Genomic DNA, 23,862 nt, shown 5'->3' on the forward strand with positions numbered 1-23,862 from the left:
AGAAGAACAACCCGACAAGATGACCGAAACCACCCTAGAGAACTTGGGGAGCGGCAGGAGCAGGTGGCCGAACAGGCGCAGACTGGACCGGCGGCGGCAGAGGAGCAATGGCAGGCACTTGAACAGCTGCTGGGGCAGGCAAGTGAACTGGTGCAGGCTGGGGCAGCTGAGATGGCGCTGCCACAACGGTGGCAGCCCCCTGAACAGGCGACTTTAAAACGGAGTTGCAGGGTTGTCCCCTGTAGTGCTGGAAGGTATCACAGGTGAGCAGGAGCCTGGCCATTTAGCAGCCTGGACGAGGGCTGCCCGGAGATGCCCCATGCTTTGCTCCATCTGGTGCAACGCCTGACAGTACTCCTCTCTCTCGGAATCCCACGCTTCTTCCAAAGCTCGAAGCATCCGCCACGCCTTGGCTTCGGAGGAATCGGCTCCTTCGGATGGGCGGCCGGCAACAGATACATTTCCAGCCAGAGGTGCGGTCGCCCAAGTCGCACTACCAAATCCCACAGTCCGTGAGTCTCGATAATAATCCAGGCCCCGGCGACGTCGCACAGTAACTCCCTGCGAGCCATCTAACGGGGGAAGTCAGGAACAGGTTGGTAGAGTCTGAGAGGCCGGGTGGAGTGGGATCCGCTCCCAAAGCGGTTGCTTCCCCAGCTTGCATCCGAGGCCCCTCAGCGGGGTCAGAGGCAGAATCAGAAGTCCCAGTCAAGTCTGCAGAAATGGGACGCCCAGCCTCTGCTGTCGCAGGTACTTCTCCCAGCTGGGTTTCAGGCGAAGTCATGTCCACAGAATTAGTTCCCTTTTACAAGGTAAAAATAAAAGGGTGAAATTCCAGCAATGCACAGCCACGTGGAATTCAACCTACGGGCAGTTCTGGCTGAACATCAGAATCCCAAAAACACACACAAGGAACTTGTCGAAGAACAGTAGTTTTAATGGTGTTGGATCTTCCCGGGCTAAAGCCAGAACTGAGAAATACCTGCGCAAAATCCAGTAGTTAAAACAACTGGCAGCCCCCACCCCCCAGCCTGGGAAAGCGTGCCTAAAAGTAAATGTTAAGAAGATAACATAAGATGGGCAAACCTTGAGCACCACCTGGTACTGCACCACATTTTACAGCAACAGTGAAAAGACAGTTAGAAATGGATTGAACCCATTCCATCCTCCCCCCCAGTGCATTGAAACAGCAGCATGAGCAAAATCCCCAACTACAGGCCTCCTGACAACCATGCAGGGCTCTGCTGATGACATATTTGCCTGTTATGCTGGTGCAAGGGGCATTCACGTCAGCGGGCCCCCTGCCGCACCCACAATTCCCCCTCCCCTGTTGTCTGCACTCTAAGCTATCCTGGTCTTTAGGTTCAGCTAAGAACTCTAATGTGAGAGCATTTGGTGGCAGTGAAAACAGGAAGGCAAGGAAGCAGCACAACACCTTAGAACACTACACAAGAGTGTCTTTACTGAGGTTATACACATAAAGAGTGAAAATGTTGCAACTCACAGGAAAGAGTGAAAATGTTGCAACTGCTATAAGCAATACAGAGGTTTCTGAGTATCAGTATTGCCAGGTAACACAGCAGATGAAAAGAGAACCCAACTTATCCAGCTTCCTGGGCTTTCTGAGGTGGCAAAAGAGATAGAAAATCATGGAGTCCGTACCAGTTGTTTGCACCTACTTGTGCCTGTAAAGGAAGGTTCCATCTGTCTATACTTATATCCAAGAAATAAACAAATAACTAACTGAATAATGACCCTGCCGTGCACAGCATATGACATGAGGGTTCCAGTATTTGCATGACTTCTTACAGCACAGGGCTGTTTTTAACCAGTCAAGCCCTTAAATGGCTTCTACCAAAGTGGAGTAAGTTAGAGTAGGAAGTTCTTCATTTAAAGGCCTCACCCTTTACTGTGTTACCTGCCTCCCCCAACGCCCTTCTCTCTTTGTGCTCCCCCACCATCAGAGATGAGACAGGCAGTAATCAGCAAGGGGGCTCTGTCCCCAGAGGCACCTCACCTGTTGTCTGTCCTCCTCCTGGAGACTCACCTGGTGCCTGCCTGCTGTTGCTGCTTTTGGAGAAGGCTTCTTTTCACCCAGGCTCTTAATAAAGGGGTCGATCTTTTAATATAATTTTAATAAGCTGTTTCTGGGCTGAAAAGTGTTTTATAAGATTCAATGTAAACTGTGCAATGTTTATGCTATTTTTATACTGTTGCTAGGTTTTTCATGTTGTAATTCTACAGTGTATTAGTTGTTATCAGTTCTAATGATATAGTTTTATTACGTCCTACTTTGTAAGCCACCTCAAGCAGGTTCTCTGAAGAGGTGGCACAGAAATTCCTTTAAAAATGAAGTCATGGTTATTCCCAGTTCCGTGTTCCTTTCTTCTTCTCCAGGTTTAACAAGCTGCAAGCATCTTCTGGCAGTTCTGCAGGACATTCCTAGAAGGTATCCCTTCAACAGCACTTCTCTTTCCATACTATCTTTTTTGTACCTTGAGTTCAGATACACACCAAAAACCTTTATCAAAAGACTACAAATTATCTGATAAAACGTTCCAGCCAGAAACAAGTGTCATAAAGACAGGAAGTTCCTCAACCCTGAGTAGAATTGTGAATAAAGAAAACAATTTTCTGCTGCTTCCTTTCACCCTAGTGAGCAATACTGATGTTAATGATGCCTCTAAAAAAACCACAATACCCAAATCATTTTACAATTGTCTGCTCAGTTCAGGAAACTTACTTGTGGCTTGGTTTGATGTTTCAATTGACAAACAGTGAGTTCTAAATAGCTAGCAAACCATAGTTAGCATAATGTCTGAAATAACAAACCATAGTTACAGCTTTGTTTGATAGCCACAGGTCACTGCAACTAGAGATTAAAGTGATGAACAGATTGAAAAGCAAGTTGTAGAAGTAGCTAAAATCCTGTGTGGAAAAATATTTGATAACTTTAGATTACCATTTTCTTTAAAGAATGTAAATAATAGTTTGGGGAGGATTTGGGGGGGGCATTCCCCCCCAAGGTCTTTCTTTCAACTTCTGACAGAAAAATTAGAAAACTAAAAAGAAACTCTTGTTTAAATATTTTATCTTTTCAAATTAGTAAAATGCTTCTTAAGGCAAGTTTTTTCTCATTCAAACAGTATAGCATTAAAAAGTCTCAGAAATTTCTCAATTTTTCCAATGTTTTGTTGAAATGTGAAGAAATTTGACAACAATATGCTATGATGTATTACTGATAATACATCATAGAAGTTTTCGGGGGGAGGGGTAGTGGAACAAAAAGTTTCACTTAATATTCAAAAGTGCTGGTAGTCCTACCTATTGTGACTGAGTTTCTGCCATGAAAGCTCATACTGAAATCAGTAGTTAGCTTTTTAGATCACTGGACTTTTATTCAGTCCATTCTGGTTCTTTTATGCCATTGTAGGCGCAGAAGAAAGAGAAAGTCAGAGGAAGTGGTAGAAAGTCAGAGAGACAGAGAAAAGGGTTTTGGATTCAACAAGAAATGTTATTTCTTCTTTCCCTCCATTTTTCGTATACTGGAGAGATGGCAACCATAATGCAGCTGACTTGACCAAAGAAATCATGCAGGCCTTAAACCTATTCTTTTCTATTGCTAGCTTAGCATAATAACTCCAAAAATGCCCCTTTGTTCACAATTATGCAAAATGTGCAAAACTAAACTGTTTTCAAGACCCTGTTGTCCCTATTGTTATGACTTTCCTAAACCACCCACCTTTCCCCGGTCTAATGTCTCAGCCAAAATCTGAATAACCTGGGCAGTGTCTCTACAGAGCTACTCTGCATAAGGCCATTTTGTGCTTCCTGACTTAATCTAAGAGCAATTGACCCCCATTGTTCCGGGTACTTAGAACAATAGATAGAGCTGATTAATTAGCGCAGCCCTGCAAGCCCAGCATGGGAAGTTCCAGAGAATTTAGGAAAATGAGACTGAAAACTCACCTGTTCCCGCCCCTACCTGGGCAAAAGGGTATAAAAGTACTGTGAATCCCAACTCCAGTGCTCATTGCTAACTTGAACCTCCCTTGGTCTTGGTGGTGTGAGACACGAATTCGTCCCTCGCCTGGATTCAGATACTGGTCATCTGAATTCTTGCCTTCTACAAGATCTTCTTCAGCTGAATTTAGGTAACGTATAGTCCCTGCTTCCCCAACTCCCTGAGCTATCCTCCCACCTATCTTCGCCTCCCTGTTTATATCCTAGGAACTGTGTGTATGTGCCTTTATTTATTTATTTATTCAATTTATATACCGCCCGATCCCCGGGGGGCCTTGACTTCTTACTGTGTGATTGTTTGCAACCAAAATTTATATAAAAATATTTAAACTGCAATTTGGTCTTTTGTGAATTCTCTGCAGATACATTTCAAGCCATTTCTGGTATACATAGTCTTTAAAGATTCCTACCCAGCCTGCCTCTCGTATTGCTAAGCCAAGTTATTTTCCCCATTGCTACTTAAAATAGTTGTGTGCTGTTACTCTCTTAGCAGCTGGTGGAGATTCCTTAAAAATAAGTTCACAACCTGTGAAAGCTGAGTAACACTGCCAAGCTGTTACCAGCACTTTTGAATATTGGCTGAAAGTGAGTCTTGCATGGTGAGTGGTCACCTGGGCTGCTCAGAGGCCAGCAGCTATGAAACTTTTCTCTGCCCTGCAGGATGCCACAACCGCTGCTGTGCCAACCACCTCCTGCTGCTGGGATCAGGTGGCGGCAGCCAGGAGGCAGGGGGTGGAGGGGTGCTGCTCTACCCACCACTGGGCCTGGAGGACGAGGGAGCATGGAGCCCTTGCAGAACACCTTCTCCTCAGATTGTCTCCTCGGAGCATTGCTGGCCTCAGCGCCTGTGAGGAAACCAGCAGACGCAGCAATGTGGTTGGCAAGTGCAGTGGAGGGCACTGTCCTGGTGAGAGGGAGAGTCAAAGCCACTTCCTCATTTGAGACTACAGAGGCAGTCAAATGAGGAAAGATGGCTTTGTCTGGGGAAGGGATAGGGTTACCCCCCCACACACACAACTGTAAGATGGGAAATTCTTGGAGATTTGTGAAGGGAGAAGTTTGGGGAGGGGAGATCCCTCAGTAGAGCAGACCCTGCCACTTTCTCCAGGAAAGCTTCCTAGAGAACAGCTGAGTTCTCCAGGACTTACCTGGAGGGTGGCAACTGTACAAAATCTCTGGGTTACTGTCAGACCGCGCCATTCTTGGCCTGGCATCTTGCAGGTCTGCATCAGGGCCACAACTGGCCAAGCCATTATCATCGCTCAAAGCTATGGAGGCCTCCTTAACTTGTATGTAACTAGTCAATATAGCTTAATCATTCACTCTTATTTGCTTTCCTCCAAAGGAGAGAACCTCCTGTCCCAAAACAATGCTCTTTTCACACCAGTCTTTATTATGCTGATATTATGGGAATGCGATGGAGGGGGGATCAGGGGATGAGCTATGTTGTAACTACGATGAGCTAAGTATATACCAGGGGTCAGAGAGCCAAACTTTAGTTTTGGCTATCTAAATCTTGGGCTGACACAGTTCCAATAAACCTCTTGAAAAGTTCTTGAATCTTTGCTGACTGGAGTACCAGACCCTTACAGTTACAGAGATCACCTTCCCTGCCAGCAGCTATGATATCATGTCCCTACTGAACCCGCTCCCTCAGGCACAGTCCCTAAATCTCCAGGATCCTGGCTTTGAAATTGCCTGTGGAGATGGGGAGAACTCTCTAAATCTTTACAGGCACCCTGCTGGCTCTCCCACCCCTTGCTTAAGCCAGGATCCACCTTTTTTGGGGAGGGGCTATGGAGGACACCAAGATGGAGACTGACAGGTAGAGAATAGGGAGAACAAATGAAAAAAGGTGGCCAACTGGGGAGGAAAGGCAGGTGTCGGCCCTTTTGGTTGCCACTGTTAACCCACAAACAGCTGCCTAGAGCCCATTGTATTAATCACTGTAACAGGCTTTACTGCTGGTAATTTCATAATTATCTGTATAATTATGATATATCGTATATGGTATAACAAAATCAGTAATTTTTAATATAACTGTAAAACTAATTCAAACATGAAATCTTCATCTAGTTGTAAATGTTATTATACCAGCAAGAATGAGTCTTCAAGTAGAAAACCATGATTTAAATCTTTGTGGTTTAAATCAAATACACCCTGGTCATGAATGCTGCTGGGGCAAGTTTATTTTTGTTTTCCTGGAGTGACCTTTTGCAAACAACAGGTGACTTCATCAGCTCGTAATTCTAATCTCAAGCACAGAGACTTGAAACTGAATGACCACACAGGCTAAATAACATTCAAAATTAAGAAAAGCCCAACAACCTGCTCACTTGCAAATTAATTGCCTAAGAAAACAGGAAAGGGAAGCAGGCAGAGAAAGAAACCTCTCAAAGGAGGATACGAAAAAGCTGAAGGAAACTTTCTTATTCTTTACACACCCTTTACATGAAAGGAAAAGTTTCAGTAAACATGTCTTGCCAAAGCAAGCTGCTTTCTCAGATTCTTCTGTGCCTTGTCGATCTGCTGAATCAATCAGGGCTTGTCCAGCAGCCCACTGCTCTGCATGAGGGTCTCCATGCTTCTTGCATCAAAGGCAAAAATTAAAAGCCAAATCTACATTGATCCTCATGGATCTAGTTTTTTTTCTAGAGAACTCCCCCAAACCCAGCATTAAATCAAAGCCAGGACAACAGAATGATTTATAAAAAACATGGGTAGTGTTTGTAGTGTTCCAATAATACAAAAACATGGGTGTTAGACATGGATCCTCATGCATTAATATGATTTTTATACTAAGACAAAAGTAAAACTTCCATTACATTGTTGATCATGTCTTACTCTATAGGCAGAATCATAAAAATCACTCATCCATGGCTTTGTAGCACCACAACAGTACAAAAATGTAGTTCCACAGCATGGACCCTCAGGATTTTTACAATGGGTCACTCCAATCTCTATCAAATCACTTATGTCCATAGCCATAGATTGCACCAAAATCACAGATCCACTGCTTCATGGTGCCACTAAAGACCTGGTTTTGAAGCATGGATCCTCAAGAATTTTATGTGGGGTCACCCAAAATTCATAATAAAATCACACATCATGTCTGTGACCACAGAAGTGATTATACACTTTGTGGCACTGCCAGAGTGCAAACACAGCACTAAATACTTGGATCCTTATGGATCTTTATGGCTGTTAAATGGGTTCCACCAAAATACACTGTACACATTGCATCACAATCCACGGAGTGCCCCACAAAATCCGCAGTTCCAGCATTTGTTGATTCCACGGTAGTATGAAAACTGCACTAAAATTAGTGGATCTTCATGATTTTTGCCTGGACTCGCATTAAATTTAATTCTGACATAATATGCTACATTAACATCCATGGAAGATACTAGCAATGAAAAAATCATCAGATACTTATCTGTGGGATTACCACAGCATAAAAATTATATTTGAAAGCACATATTGCCATTGATTCTTTCATTTTTATGTGGACTCCACAAAAATTGATTAAATACACACATCAGCTCAATGTCCATGGACTGAACCACAAACTACACAGATTCTCTGTTCTGTAGCATCACAACCATGCAAAAAACATGGATTCAAGGTGCACGACCTCTGGCCTCTCATGATTTCTTCATGAAGCAATTGAACACAGATCATAAGTGTGGGCTGGGAAATTCCTGGAGATTTCTGGAAGAGGGAAGTTTGGGGAGGAGAGAGTCCTCAACAGAGCAGATCCTGTCATTTTCTCCAGGAAAATGTGTACCATTAATATTAGTAGCAGTGGCATAGCAGTGACGTAGTGGCTAAGAGCAGGTGCACTCTGATCTGGAGGAACCGGGTTTGATTCCCAGCTCTGCCGCTTGAGTTGTGGAGGCTTATCTGGGGAATTCAGATTGGCCTGTACACTCCCACACACGCTAGCTGGGTGACCTTGGGCTAGTCACAGTTCTTTTGAGCTCTCTCAGCCCCACCTACCTCACAGGGTGTTTGTTGTGAGGGGGGAAGGGCAAGGAGATTGTAAGCCCCTTTGAGTCTCCTACAGGAGAGAAGGGGGGGATATAAATCCAAACTCTTCTTCTTCTTCTTCTTCTTCTTAATGGAGTTCACCACCCAGAAAAAAAACTGAGCTATTATTGGTGCCAGCCTGTGGCAAGAAGTTTGGACGTTTGCCAGTTTTATGGTACTAGAATGCACTAGTTTTACATACAGTTCCTGAAAAATCACAGATCATATTCATGTCCACAGATTTTACCAATTTTTATCCAGAACATCATGGTACTACCATGGCACAGAAACATGCAGCAAAAGAGCTGATGCTCATGATTTCTACAAAGAATATTTCATGCAATGTGAACTAAAGGATCGCACGCATACTCACAGCTTCCATTGTAAATAACTGTATCTGTAACTTCCTGGTACCACCACGGTGCAAAAAAGTTCAAGGCAGGTGGTCCCATCTATCAAATCTGCTAGCTGGAGAACACTAAATCATCAAAAGCAATCTCCTGTCTCACATTAATTCAGTTACTAAATGGTTTTGCAAAAGAATGCACCTTTCATTTCTTTTTCTCAATTATGACTTTTTCTCAATTATTTCAACAGATTTTCTGTGTCGCTGTAAACTTTTTAAATCAGGGATCCCCAACCTTTTTGAGCCTGTCAGGACCTTTGGAATTGATCCAACCCGATGGTCGGAGCCACAAAATGGCTGTCACAACACGGCTGCTGTGGCGGTGGAGCCGGGAGGGGGAGGAGGGGCTGACGCTGCCTCAGGCCGGCGGGGAAGGGGCCTGGGTCGGCCTTCTTCAGGTGGAGCGAGCGGGCGACCTCGGAGCGGCGGGATCCTGCGGGCGCTGCCAGCGAGGGAGCCGCCCGGGGAATAGAGCCGCCCCACAGCTGCGAGCCCTGCCTGCCTGCCTGCGGATGCTCACACGAAGGGGAGGGGGGGTTTCATAGTCCCTCCTTCGCCCGCCCACCTCCCCTGCCTACGTAGCCCCGCCCACTTCCTAAACACACCTGACGGACACTCATGGAGGCGCGGCAGGCAGAGTCGAATGTTGGCCCAGGATCCGGGAGCCCCGGGATCGAATCCCTGCTCATTCGCTCAGCCTACCCTCCCTCGCAGGGTTGTTGTGAGGGAGGAAAAGGAGAGCAGGAGTGCAGTGAGGGCGGGCGGGCGGGCGGGCGGACTTACGTGCTTGAGGCAGCAGCGCTCCTTGAGGCGCTCCACCGCCGTGTCCTCGGCCACCTCCTCCAGCCACTCGGCCCCGTCCAGCGCGCAGATGCGGAGGCGCAGCACTTGGGCCGCGAAGATCTTCTCCTCCGGCACGAACATGGCCGCCGCCTCCCTCCCTCGAGACCCAAAGCCAGGGGGCGGGGCGCGCGGCTGGGAGGCGGAGCCCCGAGTGGAAGGGCCGGCCCACCCGCCCACCTGGGTCGGAGCCGTGGCCGGCAGCAGCGGCAGCAGCAGCAGCAGGACGGGGGGGCGGGGCGGGGCGGGGCGGGGCGACGAGCCTTTCTCTGCTGCCCAAACCCACCGCGGCCTCTCAGTGGCAGCCGGGCCGCCCCTGCCCCACCCCCCCACGCTCCTCTTGCGCGGCCGGGAGGGGGAGGAGGGGCTGACGCTGCCTCAGGCCGGCGGGGAAGGGGCCTGGGTCGGCCTTCTTCAGGTGGAGCGAGCGGGCGACCTCGGAGCGGGTCCGCTCAGCCTACCCTCCCTCGCAGGGTTGTTGTGAGGGAGGAAAAGGAGAGCAGGAGTAGAGAGAGTGAGCGAGGGCGGGCGGACTTACGTGCTTGAGGCAGCAGCGCTCCTTGAGGCGCTCCACCGCCGTGTCCTCGGCCACCTCCTCCAGCCACTCGGCCCCGTCCAGCGCGCAGATGCGGAGGCGCAGCACTTGGGCCGCGAAGATCTTCTCCTCCGGCACGAACATGGCCGCCGCCGCCTCCCTCCCCCTCACACCCGCCCGCGAAACCCAAAGCCAGGGGGCGGGGCGCGCGGCTGGGAGGCGGAGCCCCGAGTGGAAGGGCCCGCCCCCCCTTCCGTGGCCTGTCCGCTCGTTGGTTCGCTCGGCCAGAGCCGCGGCCGGCGGCAGCGGGGCCTGGGGCGGGCGACGAGCCTCTCCCTGCGGCCCAGACCGCAGCAACTGTCGGGCCATCTCATTAATTTCTCATATGAGTAAAGTGATGCTCAAATAGTCTGTTACCACGCATGGATCCAGAAATGCCTCATGTCACATTGGGTTCCGGAAAGATAAAAGCAGGGATGTAGCGACAGATTTTTTGGGGGGGGCACACCCCCACCCGCCCCTAGGGCATGGCCACGCCTCCCCAAGCCCCGCCCCTGGCCTAGCGCTTATCAAAGCAGCTCTCCGAAGCAGGGGGTGGCAGACTCCCCCGCCCTGCCCTCCACCAGCTGGGCTCCTTGCCAGCAGCTGGCAGTTCCTTTTGCCCTCCCCTCTGGGCAGAGGCATAGACGGAAAATGGAGCCTGGTGCAAAATCTGAGTTTTGCCCCCCCCCCCCCCCCGCCAGCTGCTTTGATGCTGGACTCCACCCCCAAACAGCATCACTTTCAATGGTGTTTAAACTAGAGAGCCCAAATTCTCCAGGAGAGAAAGGGGGGATATAAATCCAAACTCTTCTTCTTCTTCTTCTTTTAAATCCACCTTAAAGGGAGAATCTGGGGTCCCCAGTTAAAACATTGAAAGTAATGCTGTTTTGGGGTGGATTCTCACCCTGGAACAGCATCACTTTCAATGTTTAAACTGGGGATCTCAGATTCTCCCTTTAAATCCATGCCGAAGGGGGTGGATTTAAAAGGAAAAATCTGGGGAAATTTGGGGGTGCTTGCTGTCAGGGGTGCAATTGTTAAGCTAGCAGCATCAAACTTTTAGGGTATCTTTAAGAGACTCTCCTAATGATACCACCCAGGTTTGGTGAAGTTTGGTTCAGGGGGTCCAAAGTTATGGAACCTCAAAGGTCCCCATCTCCTATTACCTTCCATTGGAAACAGTGGGGGATACGGGCACCCCCTTTGGAAGTCCACAGCTTTGGACCCCCTGGACCAAACTTTACAAAACCTGGGTGGTATCAGTAAGAGACTCTCCAGATGATACCTGCCAGGTTTGGTGAAGTTTGGTTCATGGTGTCCAAAGTTATGGACCCTCAAATGTGTAGCCCCATCTTTGGGAGTCCATAACTTTGGACCCCCTGAACCAAACCTGGGTAGTATCATCAGGAGATTCCCCCAAACAATCCCTGAAAGTTTGGTGCTGCTAGCCTAAACAATGCACCCCCTGCTAGCCAAAAACCGGAAAACACTAAAAATGTTTTAAAAACCCACAAATGGGTGGGCGGAGCTTCGGACATGAATGGGGGGGTTTGAACCCGATAAACCTCCCCCCTTACCTATGTCCTTGGATCTTGAGGTCACCGTGCAAATGTCGCAGCTGTCACAGGAATCCGCGCCTTAGAAGTAGAATTCTTGTTGGAAATACTACAGTTGGACCCACCTTCCCATGAACGGTGCCATGGGAGGGTGTTTGCCTCCTGCCCCCCCCCCCCCGCCCTTTCCAGGACCTCTTCTAGTTCCACATGATGCCCTTTGGGACTCAAGTAGCAACTGCCACCTTTCAAAGGTTTGTTGACCAAATATTGGCTGGCTGTCGGGAGTTTGCCTTGGCCTACATAAAAAGAAGAGGAGTTTGGATTTATATCCCCCCCTTCTCTCCTGCAGGAGACTCAAAGGGGCTCCCCCCACCCCCCCCCCCCCCCCCCCCCCCCCCCCCCCACCGCCCCCCCCCCCTCCCTTCCCCCCCCCCCCACCCCCCCCCCCCCCCCAACGCCCCCCCCCCCCCCCCCCCCCCCCCCCACCCCCCCCCCCCCCCCCCCCCCCCCCCCCCCACCCCCCCCCCCCCCCACCCCCCCCCCCCCCCACCCCCCCCCCCCCCCACCCCCCCCCCCCCCCACCCCCCCCCCCCCCCACCCCCCCCCCCCCCCACCCCCCCCCCCCCCCACCCCCCCCCCCCCCCACCCCCCCCCCCCCCCACCCCCCCCCCCCCCCACCCCCCCCCCCCCCCACCCCCCCCCCCCCCCACCCCCCCCCCCCCCCACCCCCCCCCCCCCCCACCCCCCCCCCCCCCCACCCCCCCCCCCCCCCACCCCCCCCCCCCCCCACCCCCCCCCCCCCCCACCCCCCCCCCCCCCCACCCCCCCCCCCCCCCACCCCCCCCCCCCCCCACCCCCCCCCCCCCCCACCCCCCCCCCCCCCCACCCCCCCCCCCCCCCACCCCCCCCCCCCCCCACCCCCCCCCCCCCCCACCCCCCCCCCCCCCCACCCCCCCCCCCCCCCACCCCCCCCCCCCCCCACCCCCCCCCCCCCCCACCCCCCCCCCCCCCCACCCCCCCCCCCCCCCACCCCCCCCCCCCCCCACCCCCCCCCCCCCCCACCCCCCCCCCCCCCCACCCCCCCCCCCCCCCACCCCCCCCCCCCCCCACCCCCCCCCCCCCCCACCCCCCCCCCCCCCCACCCCCCCCCCCCCCCACCCCCCCCCCCCCCCACCCCCCCCCCCCCCCACCCCCCCCCCCCCCCACCCCCCCCCCCCCCCACCCCCCCCCCCCCCCACCCCCCCCCCCCCCCACCCCCCCCCCCCCCCACCCCCCCCCCCCCCCACCCCCCCCCCCCCCCACCCCCCCCCCCCCCCACCCCCCCCCCCCCCCACCCCCCCCCCCCCCCACCCCCCCCCCCCCCCACCCCCCCCCCCCCCCACCCCCCCCCCCCCCCACCCCCCCCCCCCCCCACCCCCCCCCCCCCCCACCCCCCCCCCCCCCCACCCCCCCCCCCCCCCACCCCCCCCCCCCCCCACCCCCCCCCCCCCCCACCCCCCCCCCCCCCCACCCCCCCCCCCCCCCACCCCCCCCCCCCCCCACCCCCCCCCCCCCCCACCCCCCCCCCCCCCCACCCCCCCCCCCCCCCACCCCCCCCCCCCCCCACCCCCCCCCCCCCCCACCCCCCCCCCCCCCCACCCCCCCCCCCCCCCACCCCCCCCCCCCCCCACCCCCCCCCCCCCCCACCCCCCCCCCCCCCCACCCCCCCCCCCCCCCACCCCCCCCCCCCCCCACCCCCCCCCCCCCCCACCCCCCCCCCCCCCCACCCCCCCCCCCCCCCACCCCCCCCCCCCCCCACCCCCCCCCCCCCCCACCCCCCCCCCCCCCCACCCCCCCCCCCCCCCACCCCCCCCCCCCCCCACCCCCCCCCCCCCCCACCCCCCCCCCCCCCCACCCCCCCCCCCCCCCACCCCCCCCCCCCCCCACCCCCCCCCCCCCCCACCCCCCCCCCCCCCCACCCCCCCCCCCCCCCACCCCCCCCCCCCCCCACCCCCCCCCCCCCCCACCCCCCCCCCCCCCCACCCCCCCCCCCCCCCACCCCCCCCCCCCCCCACCCCCCCCCCCCCCCACCCCCCCCCCCCCCCACCCCCCCCCCCCCCCACCCCCCCCCCCCCCCACCCCCCCCCCCCCCCACCCCCCCCCCCCCCCACCCCCCCCCCCCCCCACCCCCCCCCCCCCCCACCCCCCCCCCCCCCCACCCCCCCCCCCCCCCACCCCCCCCCCCCCCCACCCCCCCCCCCCCCCACCCCCCCCCCCCCCCACCCCCCCCCCCCCCCACCCCCCCCCCCCCCCACCCCCCCCCCCCCCCACCCCCCCCCCCCCCCACCCCCCCCCCCCCCCACCCCCCCCCCCCCCCACCCCCCCCCCCCCCCACCCCCCCCCCCCCCCACCCCCCCCCCCCCCCACCCCCCCCCCCCCCCACCCCCCCCCCCCCCCACCCCCCCCCCCCCCCACCCCCCCCCCCCCCCACCCCCCCCCCCCCCCACCCCCCCCCCCCCCCACCCCCCCCCCCCCCCACCCCCCCCCCCCCCCACCCCCCCCCCCCCCCACCCCCCCCCCCCCCCACCCCCCCCCCCCCCCACCCCCCCCCCCCCCCACCCCCCCCCCCCCCCACCCCCCCCCCCCCCCACCCCCCCCCCCCCCCACCCCCCCCCCCCCCCACCCCCCCCCCCCCCCACCCCCCCCCCCCCCCACCCCCCCCCCCCCCCACCCCCCCCCCCCCCCACCCCCCCCCCCCCCCACCCCCCCCCCCCCCCACCCCCCCCCCCCCCCACCCCCCCCCCCCCCCACCCCCCCCCCCCCCCACCCCCCCCCCCCCCCACCCCCCCCCCCCCCCACCCCCCCCCCCCCCCACCCCCCCCCCCCCCCACCCCCCCCCCCCCCCACCCCCCCCCCCCCCCACCCCCCCCCCCCCCCACCCCCCCCCCCCCCCACCCCCCCCCCCCCCCACCCCCCCCCCCCCCCACCCCCCCCCCCCCCCACCCCCCCCCCCCCCCACCCCCCCCCCCCCCCACCCCCCCCCCCCCCCACCCCCCCCCCCCCCCACCCCCCCCCCCCCCCACCCCCCCCCCCCCCCACCCCCCCCCCCCCCCACCCCCCCCCCCCCCCACCCCCCCCCCCCCCCACCCCCCCCCCCCCCCACCCCCCCCCCCCCCCACCCCCCCCCCCCCCCACCCCCCCCCCCCCCCACCCCCCCCCCCCCCCACCCCCCCCCCCCCCCACCCCCCCCCCCCCCCACCCCCCCCCCCCCCCACCCCCCCCCCCCCCCACCCCCCCCCCCCCCCACCCCCCCCCCCCCCCACCCCCCCCCCCCCCCACCCCCCCCCCCCCCCACCCCCCCCCCCCCCCACCCCCCCCCCCCCCCACCCCCCCCCCCCCCCACCCCCCCCCCCCCCCACCCCCCCCCCCCCCCACCCCCCCCCCCCCCCACCCCCCCCCCCCCCCACCCCCCCCCCCCCCCACCCCCCCCCCCCCCCACCCCCCCCCCCCCCCACCCCCCCCCCCCCCCACCCCCCCCCCCCCCCACCCCCCCCCCCCCCCACCCCCCCCCCCCCCCACCCCCCCCCCCCCCCACCCCCCCCCCCCCCCACCCCCCCCCCCCCCCACCCCCCCCCCCCCCCACCCCCCCCCCCCCCCACCCCCCCCCCCCCCCACCCCCCCCCCCCCCCACCCCCCCCCCCCCCCACCCCCCCCCCCCCCCACCCCCCCCCCCCCCCACCCCCCCCCCCCCCCACCCCCCCCCCCCCCCACCCCCCCCCCCCCCCACCCCCCCCCCCCCCCACCCCCCCCCCCCCCCACCCCCCCCCCCCCCCACCCCCCCCCCCCCCCACCCCCCCCCCCCCCCACCCCCCCCCCCCCCCACCCCCCCCCCCCCCCACCCCCCCCCCCCCCCACCCCCCCCCCCCCCCACCCCCCCCCCCCCCCACCCCCCCCCCCCCCCACCCCCCCCCCCCCCCACCCCCCCCCCCCCCCACCCCCCCCCCCCCCCACCCCCCCCCCCCCCCACCCCCCCCCCCCCCCACCCCCCCCCCCCCCCACCCCCCCCCCCCCCCACCCCCCCCCCCCCCCACCCCCCCCCCCCCCCACCCCCCCCCCCCCCCACCCCCCCCCCCCCCCACCCCCCCCCCCCCCCACCCCCCCCCCCCCCCACCCCCCCCCCCCCCCACCCCCCCCCCCCCCCACCCCCCCCCCCCCCCACCCCCCCCCCCCCCCACCCCCCCCCCCCCCCACCCCCCCCCCCCCCCACCCCCCCCCCCCCCCACCCCCCCCCCCCCCCACCCCCCCCCCCCCCCACCCCCCCCCCCCCCCACCCCCCCCCCCCCCCACCCCCCCCCCCCCCCACCCCCCCCCCCCCCCACCCCCCCCCCCCCCCACCCCCCCCCCCCCCCACCCCCCCCCCCCCCCACCCCCCCCCCCCCCCACCCCCCCCCCCCCCCACCCCCCCCCCCCCCCACCCCCCCCCCCCCCCACCCCCCCCCCCCCCCACCCCCCCCCCCCCCCACCCCCCCCCCCCCCCACCCCCCCCCCCCCCCACCCCCCCCCCCCCCCACCCCCCCCCCCCCCCACCCCCCCCCCCCCCCACCCCCCCCCCCCCCCACCCCCCCCCCCCCCCACCCCCCCCCCCCCCCACCCCCCCCCCCCCCCACCCCCCCCCCCCCCCACCCCCCCCCCCCCCCACCCCCCCCCCCCCCCACCCCCCCCCCCCCCCACCCCCCCCCCCCCCCACCCCCCCCCCCCCCCACCCCCCCCCCCCCCCACCCCCCCCCCCCCCCACCCCCCCCCCCCCCCACCCCCCCCCCCCCCCACCCCCCCCCCCCCCCACCCCCCCCCCCCCCCACCCCCCCCCCCCCCCACCCCCCCCCCCCCCCACCCCCCCCCCCCCCCACCCCCCCCCCCCCCCACCCCCCCCCCCCCCCACCCCCCCCCCCCCCCACCCCCCCCCCCCCCCACCCCCCCCCCCCCCCACCCCCCCCCCCCCCCACCCCCCCCCCCCCCCACCCCCCCCCCCCCCCACCCCCCCCCCCCCCCACCCCCCCCCCCCCCCACCCCCCCCCCCCCCCACCCCCCCCCCCCCCCACCCCCCCCCCCCCCCACCCCCCCCCCCCCCCACCCCCCCCCCCCCCCACCCCCCCCCCCCCCCACCCCCCCCCCCCCCCACCCCCCCCCCCCCCCACCCCCCCCCCCCCCCACCCCCCCCCCCCCCCACCCCCCCCCCCCCCCACCCCCCCCCCCCCCCACCCCCCCCCCCCCCCACCCCCCCCCCCCCCCACCCCCCCCCCCCCCCACCCCCCCCCCCCCCCACCCCCCCCCCCCCCCACCCCCCCCCCCCCCCACCCCCCCCCCCCCCCACCCCCCCCCCCCCCCACCCCCCCCCCCCCCCACCCCCCCCCCCCCCCACCCCCCCCCCCCCCCACCCCCCCCCCCCCCCACCCCCCCCCCCCCCCACCCCCCCCCCCCCCCACCCCCCCCCCCCCCCACCCCCCCCCCCCCCCACCCCCCCCCCCCCCCACCCCCCCCCCCCCCCACCCCCCCCCCCCCCCACCCCCCCCCCCCCCCACCCCCCCCCCCCCCCACCCCCCCCCCCCCCCACCCCCCCCCCCCCCCACCCCCCCCCCCCCCCACCCCCCCCCCCCCCCACCCCCCCCCCCCCCCACCCCCCCCCCCCCCCACCCCCCCCCCCCCCCACCCCCCCCCCCCCCCACCCCCCCCCCCCCCCACCCCCCCCCCCCCCCACCCCCCCCCCCCCCCACCCCCCCCCCCCCCCACCCCCCCCCCCCCCCACCCCCCCCCCCCCCCACCCCCCCCCCCCCCCACCCCCCCCCCCCCCCACCCCCCCCCCCCCCCACCCCCCCCCCCCCCCACCCCCCCCCCCCCCCACCCCCCCCCCCCCCCACCCCCCCCCCCCCCCACCCCCCCCCCCCCCCACCCCCCCCCCCCCCCACCCCCCCCCCCCCCCACCCCCCCCCCCCCCCACCCCCCCCCCCCCCCACCCCCCCCCCCCCCCACCCCCCCCCCCCCCCACCCCCCCCCCCCCCCACCCCCCCCCCCCCCCACCCCCCCCCCCCCCCACCCCCCCCCCCCCCCACCCCCCCCCCCCCCCACCCCCCCCCCCCCCCACCCCCCCCCCCCCCCACCCCCCCCCCCCCCCACCCCCCCCCCCCCCCACCCCCCCCCCCCCCCACCCCCCCCCCCCCCCACCCCCCCCCCCCCCCACCCCCCCCCCCCCCCACCCCCCCCCCCCCCCACCCCCCCCCCCCCCCACCCCCCCCCCCCCCCACCCCCCCCCCCCCCCACCCCCCCCCCCCCCCACCCCCCCCCCCCCCCACCCCCCCCCCCCCCCACCCCCCCCCCCCCCCACCCCCCCCCCCCCCCACCCCCCCCCCCCCCCACCCCCCCCCCCCCCCACCCCCCCCCCCCCCCACCCCCCCCCCCCCCCACCCCCCCCCCCCCCCACCCCCCCCCCCCCCCACCCCCCCCCCCCCCCACCCCCCCCCCCCCCCACCCCCCCCCCCCCCCACCCCCCCCCCCCCCCACCCCCCCCCCCCCCCACCCCCCCCCCCCCCCACCCCCCCCCCCCCCCACCCCCCCCCCCCCCCACCCCCCCCCCCCCCCACCCCCCCCCCCCCCCACCCCCCCCCCCCCCCACCCCCCCCCCCCCCCACCCCCCCCCCCCCCCACCCCCCCCCCCCCCCACCCCCCCCCCCCCCCACCCCCCCCCCCCCCCACCCCCCCCCCCCCCCACCCCCCCCCCCCCCCACCCCCCCCCCCCCCCACCCCCCCCCCCCCCCACCCCCCCCCCCCCCCACCCCCCCCCCCCCCCACCCCCCCCCCCCCCCACCCCCCCCCCCCCCCACCCCCCCCCCCCCCCACCCCCCCCCCCCCCCACCCCCCCCCCCCCCCACCCCCCCCCCCCCCCACCCCCCCCCCCCCCCACCCCCCCCCCCCCCCACCCCCCCCCCCCCCCACCCCCCCCCCCCCCCACCCCCCCCCCCCCCCACCCCCCCCCCCCCCCACCCCCCCCCCCCCCCACCCCCCCCCCCCCCCACCCCCCCCCCCCCCCACCCCCCCCCCCCCCCACCCCCCCCCCCCCCCACCCCCCCCCCCCCCCACCCCCCCCCCCCCCCACCCCCCCCCCCCCCCACCCCCCCCCCCCCCCACCCCCCCCCCCCCCCACCCCCCCCCCCCCCCACCCCCCCCCCCCCCCACCCCCCCCCCCCCCCACCCCCCCCCCCCCCCACCCCCCCCCCCCCCCACCCCCCCCCCCCCCCACCCCCCCCCCCCCCCACCCCCCCCCCCCCCCACCCCCCCCCCCCCCCACCCCCCCCCCCCCCCACCCCCCCCCCCCCCCACCCCCCCCCCCCCCCACCCCCCCCCCCCCCCACCCCCCCCCCCCCCCACCCCCCCCCCCCCCCACCCCCCCCCCCCCCCACCCCCCCCCCCCCCCACCCCCCCCCCCCCCCACCCCCCCCCCCCCCCACCCCCCCCCCCCCCCACCCCCCCCCCCCCCCACCCCCCCCCCCCCCCACCCCCCCCCCCCCCCACCCCCCCCCCCCCCCACCCCCCCCCCCCCCCACCCCCCCCCCCCCCCACCCCCCCCCCCCCCCACCCCCCCCCCCCCCCACCCCCCCCCCCCCCCACCCCCCCCCCCCCCCACCCCCCCCCCCCCCCACCCCCCCCCCCCCCCACCCCCCCCCCCCCCCACCCCCCCCCCCCCCCACCCCCCCCCCCCCCCACCCCCCCCCCCCCCCACCCCCCCCCCCCCCCACCCCCCCCCCCCCCCACCCCCCCCCCCCCCCACCCCCCCCCCCCCCCACCCCCCCCCCCCCCCACCCCCCCCCCCCCCCACCCCCCCCCCCCCCCACCCCCCCCCCCCCCCACCCCCCCCCCCCCCCACCCCCCCCCCCCCCCACCCCCCCCCCCCCCCACCCCCCCCCCCCCCCACCCCCCCCCCCCCCCACCCCCCCCCCCCCCCACCCCCCCCCCCCCCCACCCCCCCCCCCCCCCACCCCCCCCCCCCCCCACCCCCCCCCCCCCCCACCCCCCCCCCCCCCCACCCCCCCCCCCCCCCACCCCCCCCCCCCCCCACCCCCCCCCCCCCCCACCCCCCCCCCCCCCCACCCCCCCCCCCCCCCACCCCCCCCCCCCCCCACCCCCCCCCCCCCCCACCCCCCCCCCCCCCCACCCCCCCCCCCCCCCACCCCCCCCCCCCCCCACCCCCCCCCCCCCCCACCCCCCCCCCCCCCCACCCCCCCCCCCCCCCACCCCCCCCCCCCCCCACCCCCCCCCCCCCCCACCCCCCCCCCCCCCCACCCCCCCCCCCCCCCACCCCCCCCCCCCCCCACCCCCCCCCCCCCCCACCCCCCCCCCCCCCCACCCCCCCCCCCCCCCACCCCCCCCCCCCCCCACCCCCCCCCCCCCCCACCCCCCCCCCCCCCCACCCCCCCCCCCCCCCACCCCCCCCCCCCCCCACCCCCCCCCCCCCCCACCCCCCCCCCCCCCCACCCCCCCCCCCCCCCACCCCCCCCCCCCCCCACCCCCCCCCCCCCCCACCCCCCCCCCCCCCCACCCCCCCCCCCCCCCACCCCCCCCCCCCCCCACCCCCCCCCCCCCCCACCCCCCCCCCCCCCCACCCCCCCCCCCCCCCACCCCCCCCCCCCCCCACCCCCCCCCCCCCCCACCCCCCCCCCCCCCCACCCCCCCCCCCCCCCACCCCCCCCCCCCCCCACCCCCCCCCCCCCCCACCCCCCCCCCCCCCCACCCCCCCCCCCCCCCACCCCCCCCCCCCCCCACCCCCCCCCCCCCCCACCCCCCCCCCCCCCCACCCCCCCCCCCCCCCACCCCCCCCCCCCCCCACCCCCCCCCCCCCCCACCCCCCCCCCCCCCCACCCCCCCCCCCCCCCACCCCCCCCCCCCCCCACCCCCCCCCCCCCCCACCCCCCCCCCCCCCCACCCCCCCCCCCCCCCACCCCCCCCCCCCCCCACCCCCCCCCCCCCCCACCCCCCCCCCCCCCCACCCCCCCCCCCCCCCACCCCCCCCCCCCCCCACCCCCCCCCCCCCCCACCCCCCCCCCCCCCCACCCCCCCCCCCCCCCACCCCCCCCCCCCCCCACCCCCCCCCCCCCCCACCCCCCCCCCCCCCCACCCCCCCCCCCCCCCACCCCCCCCCCCCCCCACCCCCCCCCCCCCCCACCCCCCCCCCCCCCCACCCCCCCCCCCCCCCACCCCCCCCCCCCCCCACCCCCCCCCCCCCCCACCCCCCCCCCCCCCCACCCCCCCCCCCCCCCACCCCCCCCCCCCCCCACCCCCCCCCCCCCCCACCCCCCCCCCCCCCCACCCCCCCCCCCCCCCACCCCCCCCCCCCCCCACCCCCCCCCCCCCCCACCCCCCCCCCCCCCCACCCCCCCCCCCCCCCACCCCCCCCCCCCCCCACCCCCCCCCCCCCCCACCCCCCCCCCCCCCCACCCCCCCCCCCCCCCACCCCCCCCCCCCCCCACCCCCCCCCCCCCCCACCCCCCCCCCCCCCCACCCCCCCCCCCCCCCACCCCCCCCCCCCCCCACCCCCCCCCCCCCCCACCCCCCCCCCCCCCCACCCCCCCCCCCCCCCACCCCCCCCCCCCCCCACCCCCCCCCCCCCCCACCCCCCCCCCCCCCCACCCCCCCCCCCCCCCACCCCCCCCCCCCCCCACCCCCCCCCCCCCCCACCCCCCCCCCCCCCCACCCCCCCCCCCCCCCACCCCCCCCCCCCCCCACCCCCCCCCCCCCCCACCCCCCCCCCCCCCCACCCCCCCCCCCCCCCACCCCCCCCCCCCCCCACCCCCCCCCCCCCCCACCCCCCCCCCCCCCCACCCCCCCCCCCCCCCACCCCCCCCCCCCCCCACCCCCCCCCCCCCCCACCCCCCCCCCCCCCCACCCCCCCCCCCCCCCACCCCCCCCCCCCCCCACCCCCCCCCCCCCCCACCCCCCCCCCCCCCCACCCCCCCCCCCCCCCACCCCCCCCCCCCCCCACCCCCCCCCCCCCCCACCCCCCCCCCCCCCCACCCCCCCCCCCCCCCACCCCCCCCCCCCCCCACCCCCCCCCCCCCCCACCCCCCCCCCCCCCCACCCCCCCCCCCCCCCACCCCCCCCCCCCCCCACCCCCCCCCCCCCCCACCCCCCCCCCCCCCCACCCCCCCCCCCCCCCACCCCCCCCCCCCCCCACCCCCCCCCCCCCCCACCCCCCCCCCCCCCCACCCCCCCCCCCCCCCACCCCCCCCCCCCCCCACCCCCCCCCCCCCCCACCCCCCCCCCCCCCCACCCCCCCCCCCCCCCACCCCCCCCCCCCCCCACCCCCCCCCCCCCCCACCCCCCCCCCCCCCCACCCCCCCCCCCCCCCACCCCCCCCCCCCCCCACCCCCCCCCCCCCCCACCCCCCCCCCCCCCCACCCCCCCCCCCCCCCACCCCCCCCCCCCCCCACCCCCCCCCCCCCCCACCCCCCCCCCCCCCCACCCCCCCCCCCCCCCACCCCCCCCCCCCCCCACCCCCCCCCCCCCCCACCCCCCCCCCCCCCCACCCCCCCCCCCCCCCACCCCCCCCCCCCCCCACCCCCCCCCCCCCCCACCCCCCCCCCCCCCCACCCCCCCCCCCCCCCACCCCCCCCCCCCCCCACCCCCCCCCCCCCCCACCCCCCCCCCCCCCCACCCCCCCCCCCCCCCACCCCCCCCCCCCCCCACCCCCCCCCCCCCCCACCCCCCCCCCCCCCCACCCCCCCCCCCCCCCACCCCCCCCCCCCCCCACCCCCCCCCCCCCCCACCCCCCCCCCCCCCCACCCCCCCCCCCCCCCACCCCCCCCCCCCCCCACCCCCCCCCCCCCCCACCCCCCCCCCCCCCCACCCCCCCCCCCCCCCACCCCCCCCCCCCCCCACCCCCCCCCCCCCCCACCCCCCCCCCCCCCCACCCCCCCCCCCCCCCACCCCCCCCCCCCCCCACCCCCCCCCCCCCCCACCCCCCCCCCCCCCCACCCCCCCCCCCCCCCACCCCCCCCCCCCCCCACCCCCCCCCCCCCCCACCCCCCCCCCCCCCCACCCCCCCCCCCCCCCACCCCCCCCCCCCCCCACCCCCCCCCCCCCCCACCCCCCCCCCCCCCCACCCCCCCCCCCCCCCACCCCCCCCCCCCCCCACCCCCCCCCCCCCCCACCCCCCCCCCCCCCCACCCCCCCCCCCCCCCACCCCCCCCCCCCCCCACCCCCCCCCCCCCCCACCCCCCCCCCCCCCCACCCCCCCCCCCCCCCACCCCCCCCCCCCCCCACCCCCCCCCCCCCCCACCCCCCCCCCCCCCCACCCCCCCCCCCCCCCACCCCCCCCCCCCCCCACCCCCCCCCCCCCCCACCCCCCCCCCCCCCCACCCCCCCCCCCCCCCACCCCCCCCCCCCCCCACCCCCCCCCCCCCCCACCCCCCCCCCCCCCCACCCCCCCCCCCCCCCACCCCCCCCCCCCCCCACCCCCCCCCCCCCCCACCCCCCCCCCCCCCCACCCCCCCCCCCCCCCACCCCCCCCCCCCCCCACCCCCCCCCCCCCCCACCCCCCCCCCCCCCCACCCCCCCCCCCCCCCACCCCCCCCCCCCCCCACCCCCCCCCCCCCCCACCCCCCCCCCCCCCCACCCCCCCCCCCCCCCACCCCCCCCCCCCCCCACCCCCCCCCCCCCCCACCCCCCCCCCCCCCCACCCCCCCCCCCCCCCACCCCCCCCCCCCCCCACCCCCCCCCCCCCCCACCCCCCCCCCCCCCCACCCCCCCCCCCCCCCACCCCCCCCCCCCCCCACCCCCCCCCCCCCCCACCCCCCCCCCCCCCCACCCCCCCCCCCCCCCACCCCCCCCCCCCCCCACCCCCCCCCCCCCCCACCCCCCCCCCCCCCCACCCCCCCCCCCCCCCACCCCCCCCCCCCCCCACCCCCCCCCCCCCCCACCCCCCCCCCCCCCCACCCCCCCCCCCCCCCACCCCCCCCCCCCCCCACCCCCCCCCCCCCCCACCCCCCCCCCCCCCCACCCCCCCCCCCCCCCACCCCCCCCCCCCCCCACCCCCCCCCCCCCCCACCCCCCCCCCCCCCCACCCCCCCCCCCCCCCACCCCCCCCCCCCCCCACCCCCCCCCCCCCCCACCCCCCCCCCCCCCCACCCCCCCCCCCCCCCACCCCCCCCCCCCCCCACCCCCCCCCCCCCCCACCCCCCCCCCCCCCCACCCCCCCCCCCCCCCACCCCCCCCCCCCCCCACCCCCCCCCCCCCCCACCCCCCCCCCCCCCCACCCCCCCCCCCCCCCACCCCCCCCCCCCCCCACCCCCCCCCCCCCCCACCCCCCCCCCCCCCCACCCCCCCCCCCCCCCACCCCCCCCCCCCCCCACCCCCCCCCCCCCCCACCCCCCCCCCCCCCCACCCCCCCCCCCCCCCACCCCCCCCCC

At 71.3% G+C, this 23,862-nt stretch overlaps 1 protein-coding gene across 6 annotated transcripts in view; it reads right to left on the minus strand.

Moving 5' to 3' along the window:
* Positions 1-9,425, minus strand: part of UBAC1 (UBA domain containing 1) — a 185,442-nt gene extending 176,017 nt beyond the window's left edge. For 2 of the 6 annotated variants that reach the window (XM_048512271.1, XM_048512273.1), the window contains exon 1: positions 9,242-9,423. In XM_048512271.1, the coding sequence (XP_048368228.1) occupies positions 9,242-9,382 (141 nt within the window). In that variant the 5' untranslated portion in view covers positions 9,383-9,423. Of the gene's footprint in view, positions 1-8,693; positions 8,968-9,241 lie in introns of those variants that run through there. The other 4 variants (XM_048512272.1, XM_048512269.1, XM_048512274.1 and 1 more) reach the window with 4 other exon arrangements.
* Between the last annotated feature and the right edge of the window lie 14,437 nt (positions 9,426-23,862).

This window comes from Sphaerodactylus townsendi, linkage group LG12 (genome assembly GCF_021028975.2).
Source record: "Sphaerodactylus townsendi isolate TG3544 linkage group LG12, MPM_Stown_v2.3, whole genome shotgun sequence".
Taxonomy (NCBI): domain Eukaryota; kingdom Metazoa; phylum Chordata; class Lepidosauria; order Squamata; family Sphaerodactylidae; genus Sphaerodactylus; species Sphaerodactylus townsendi.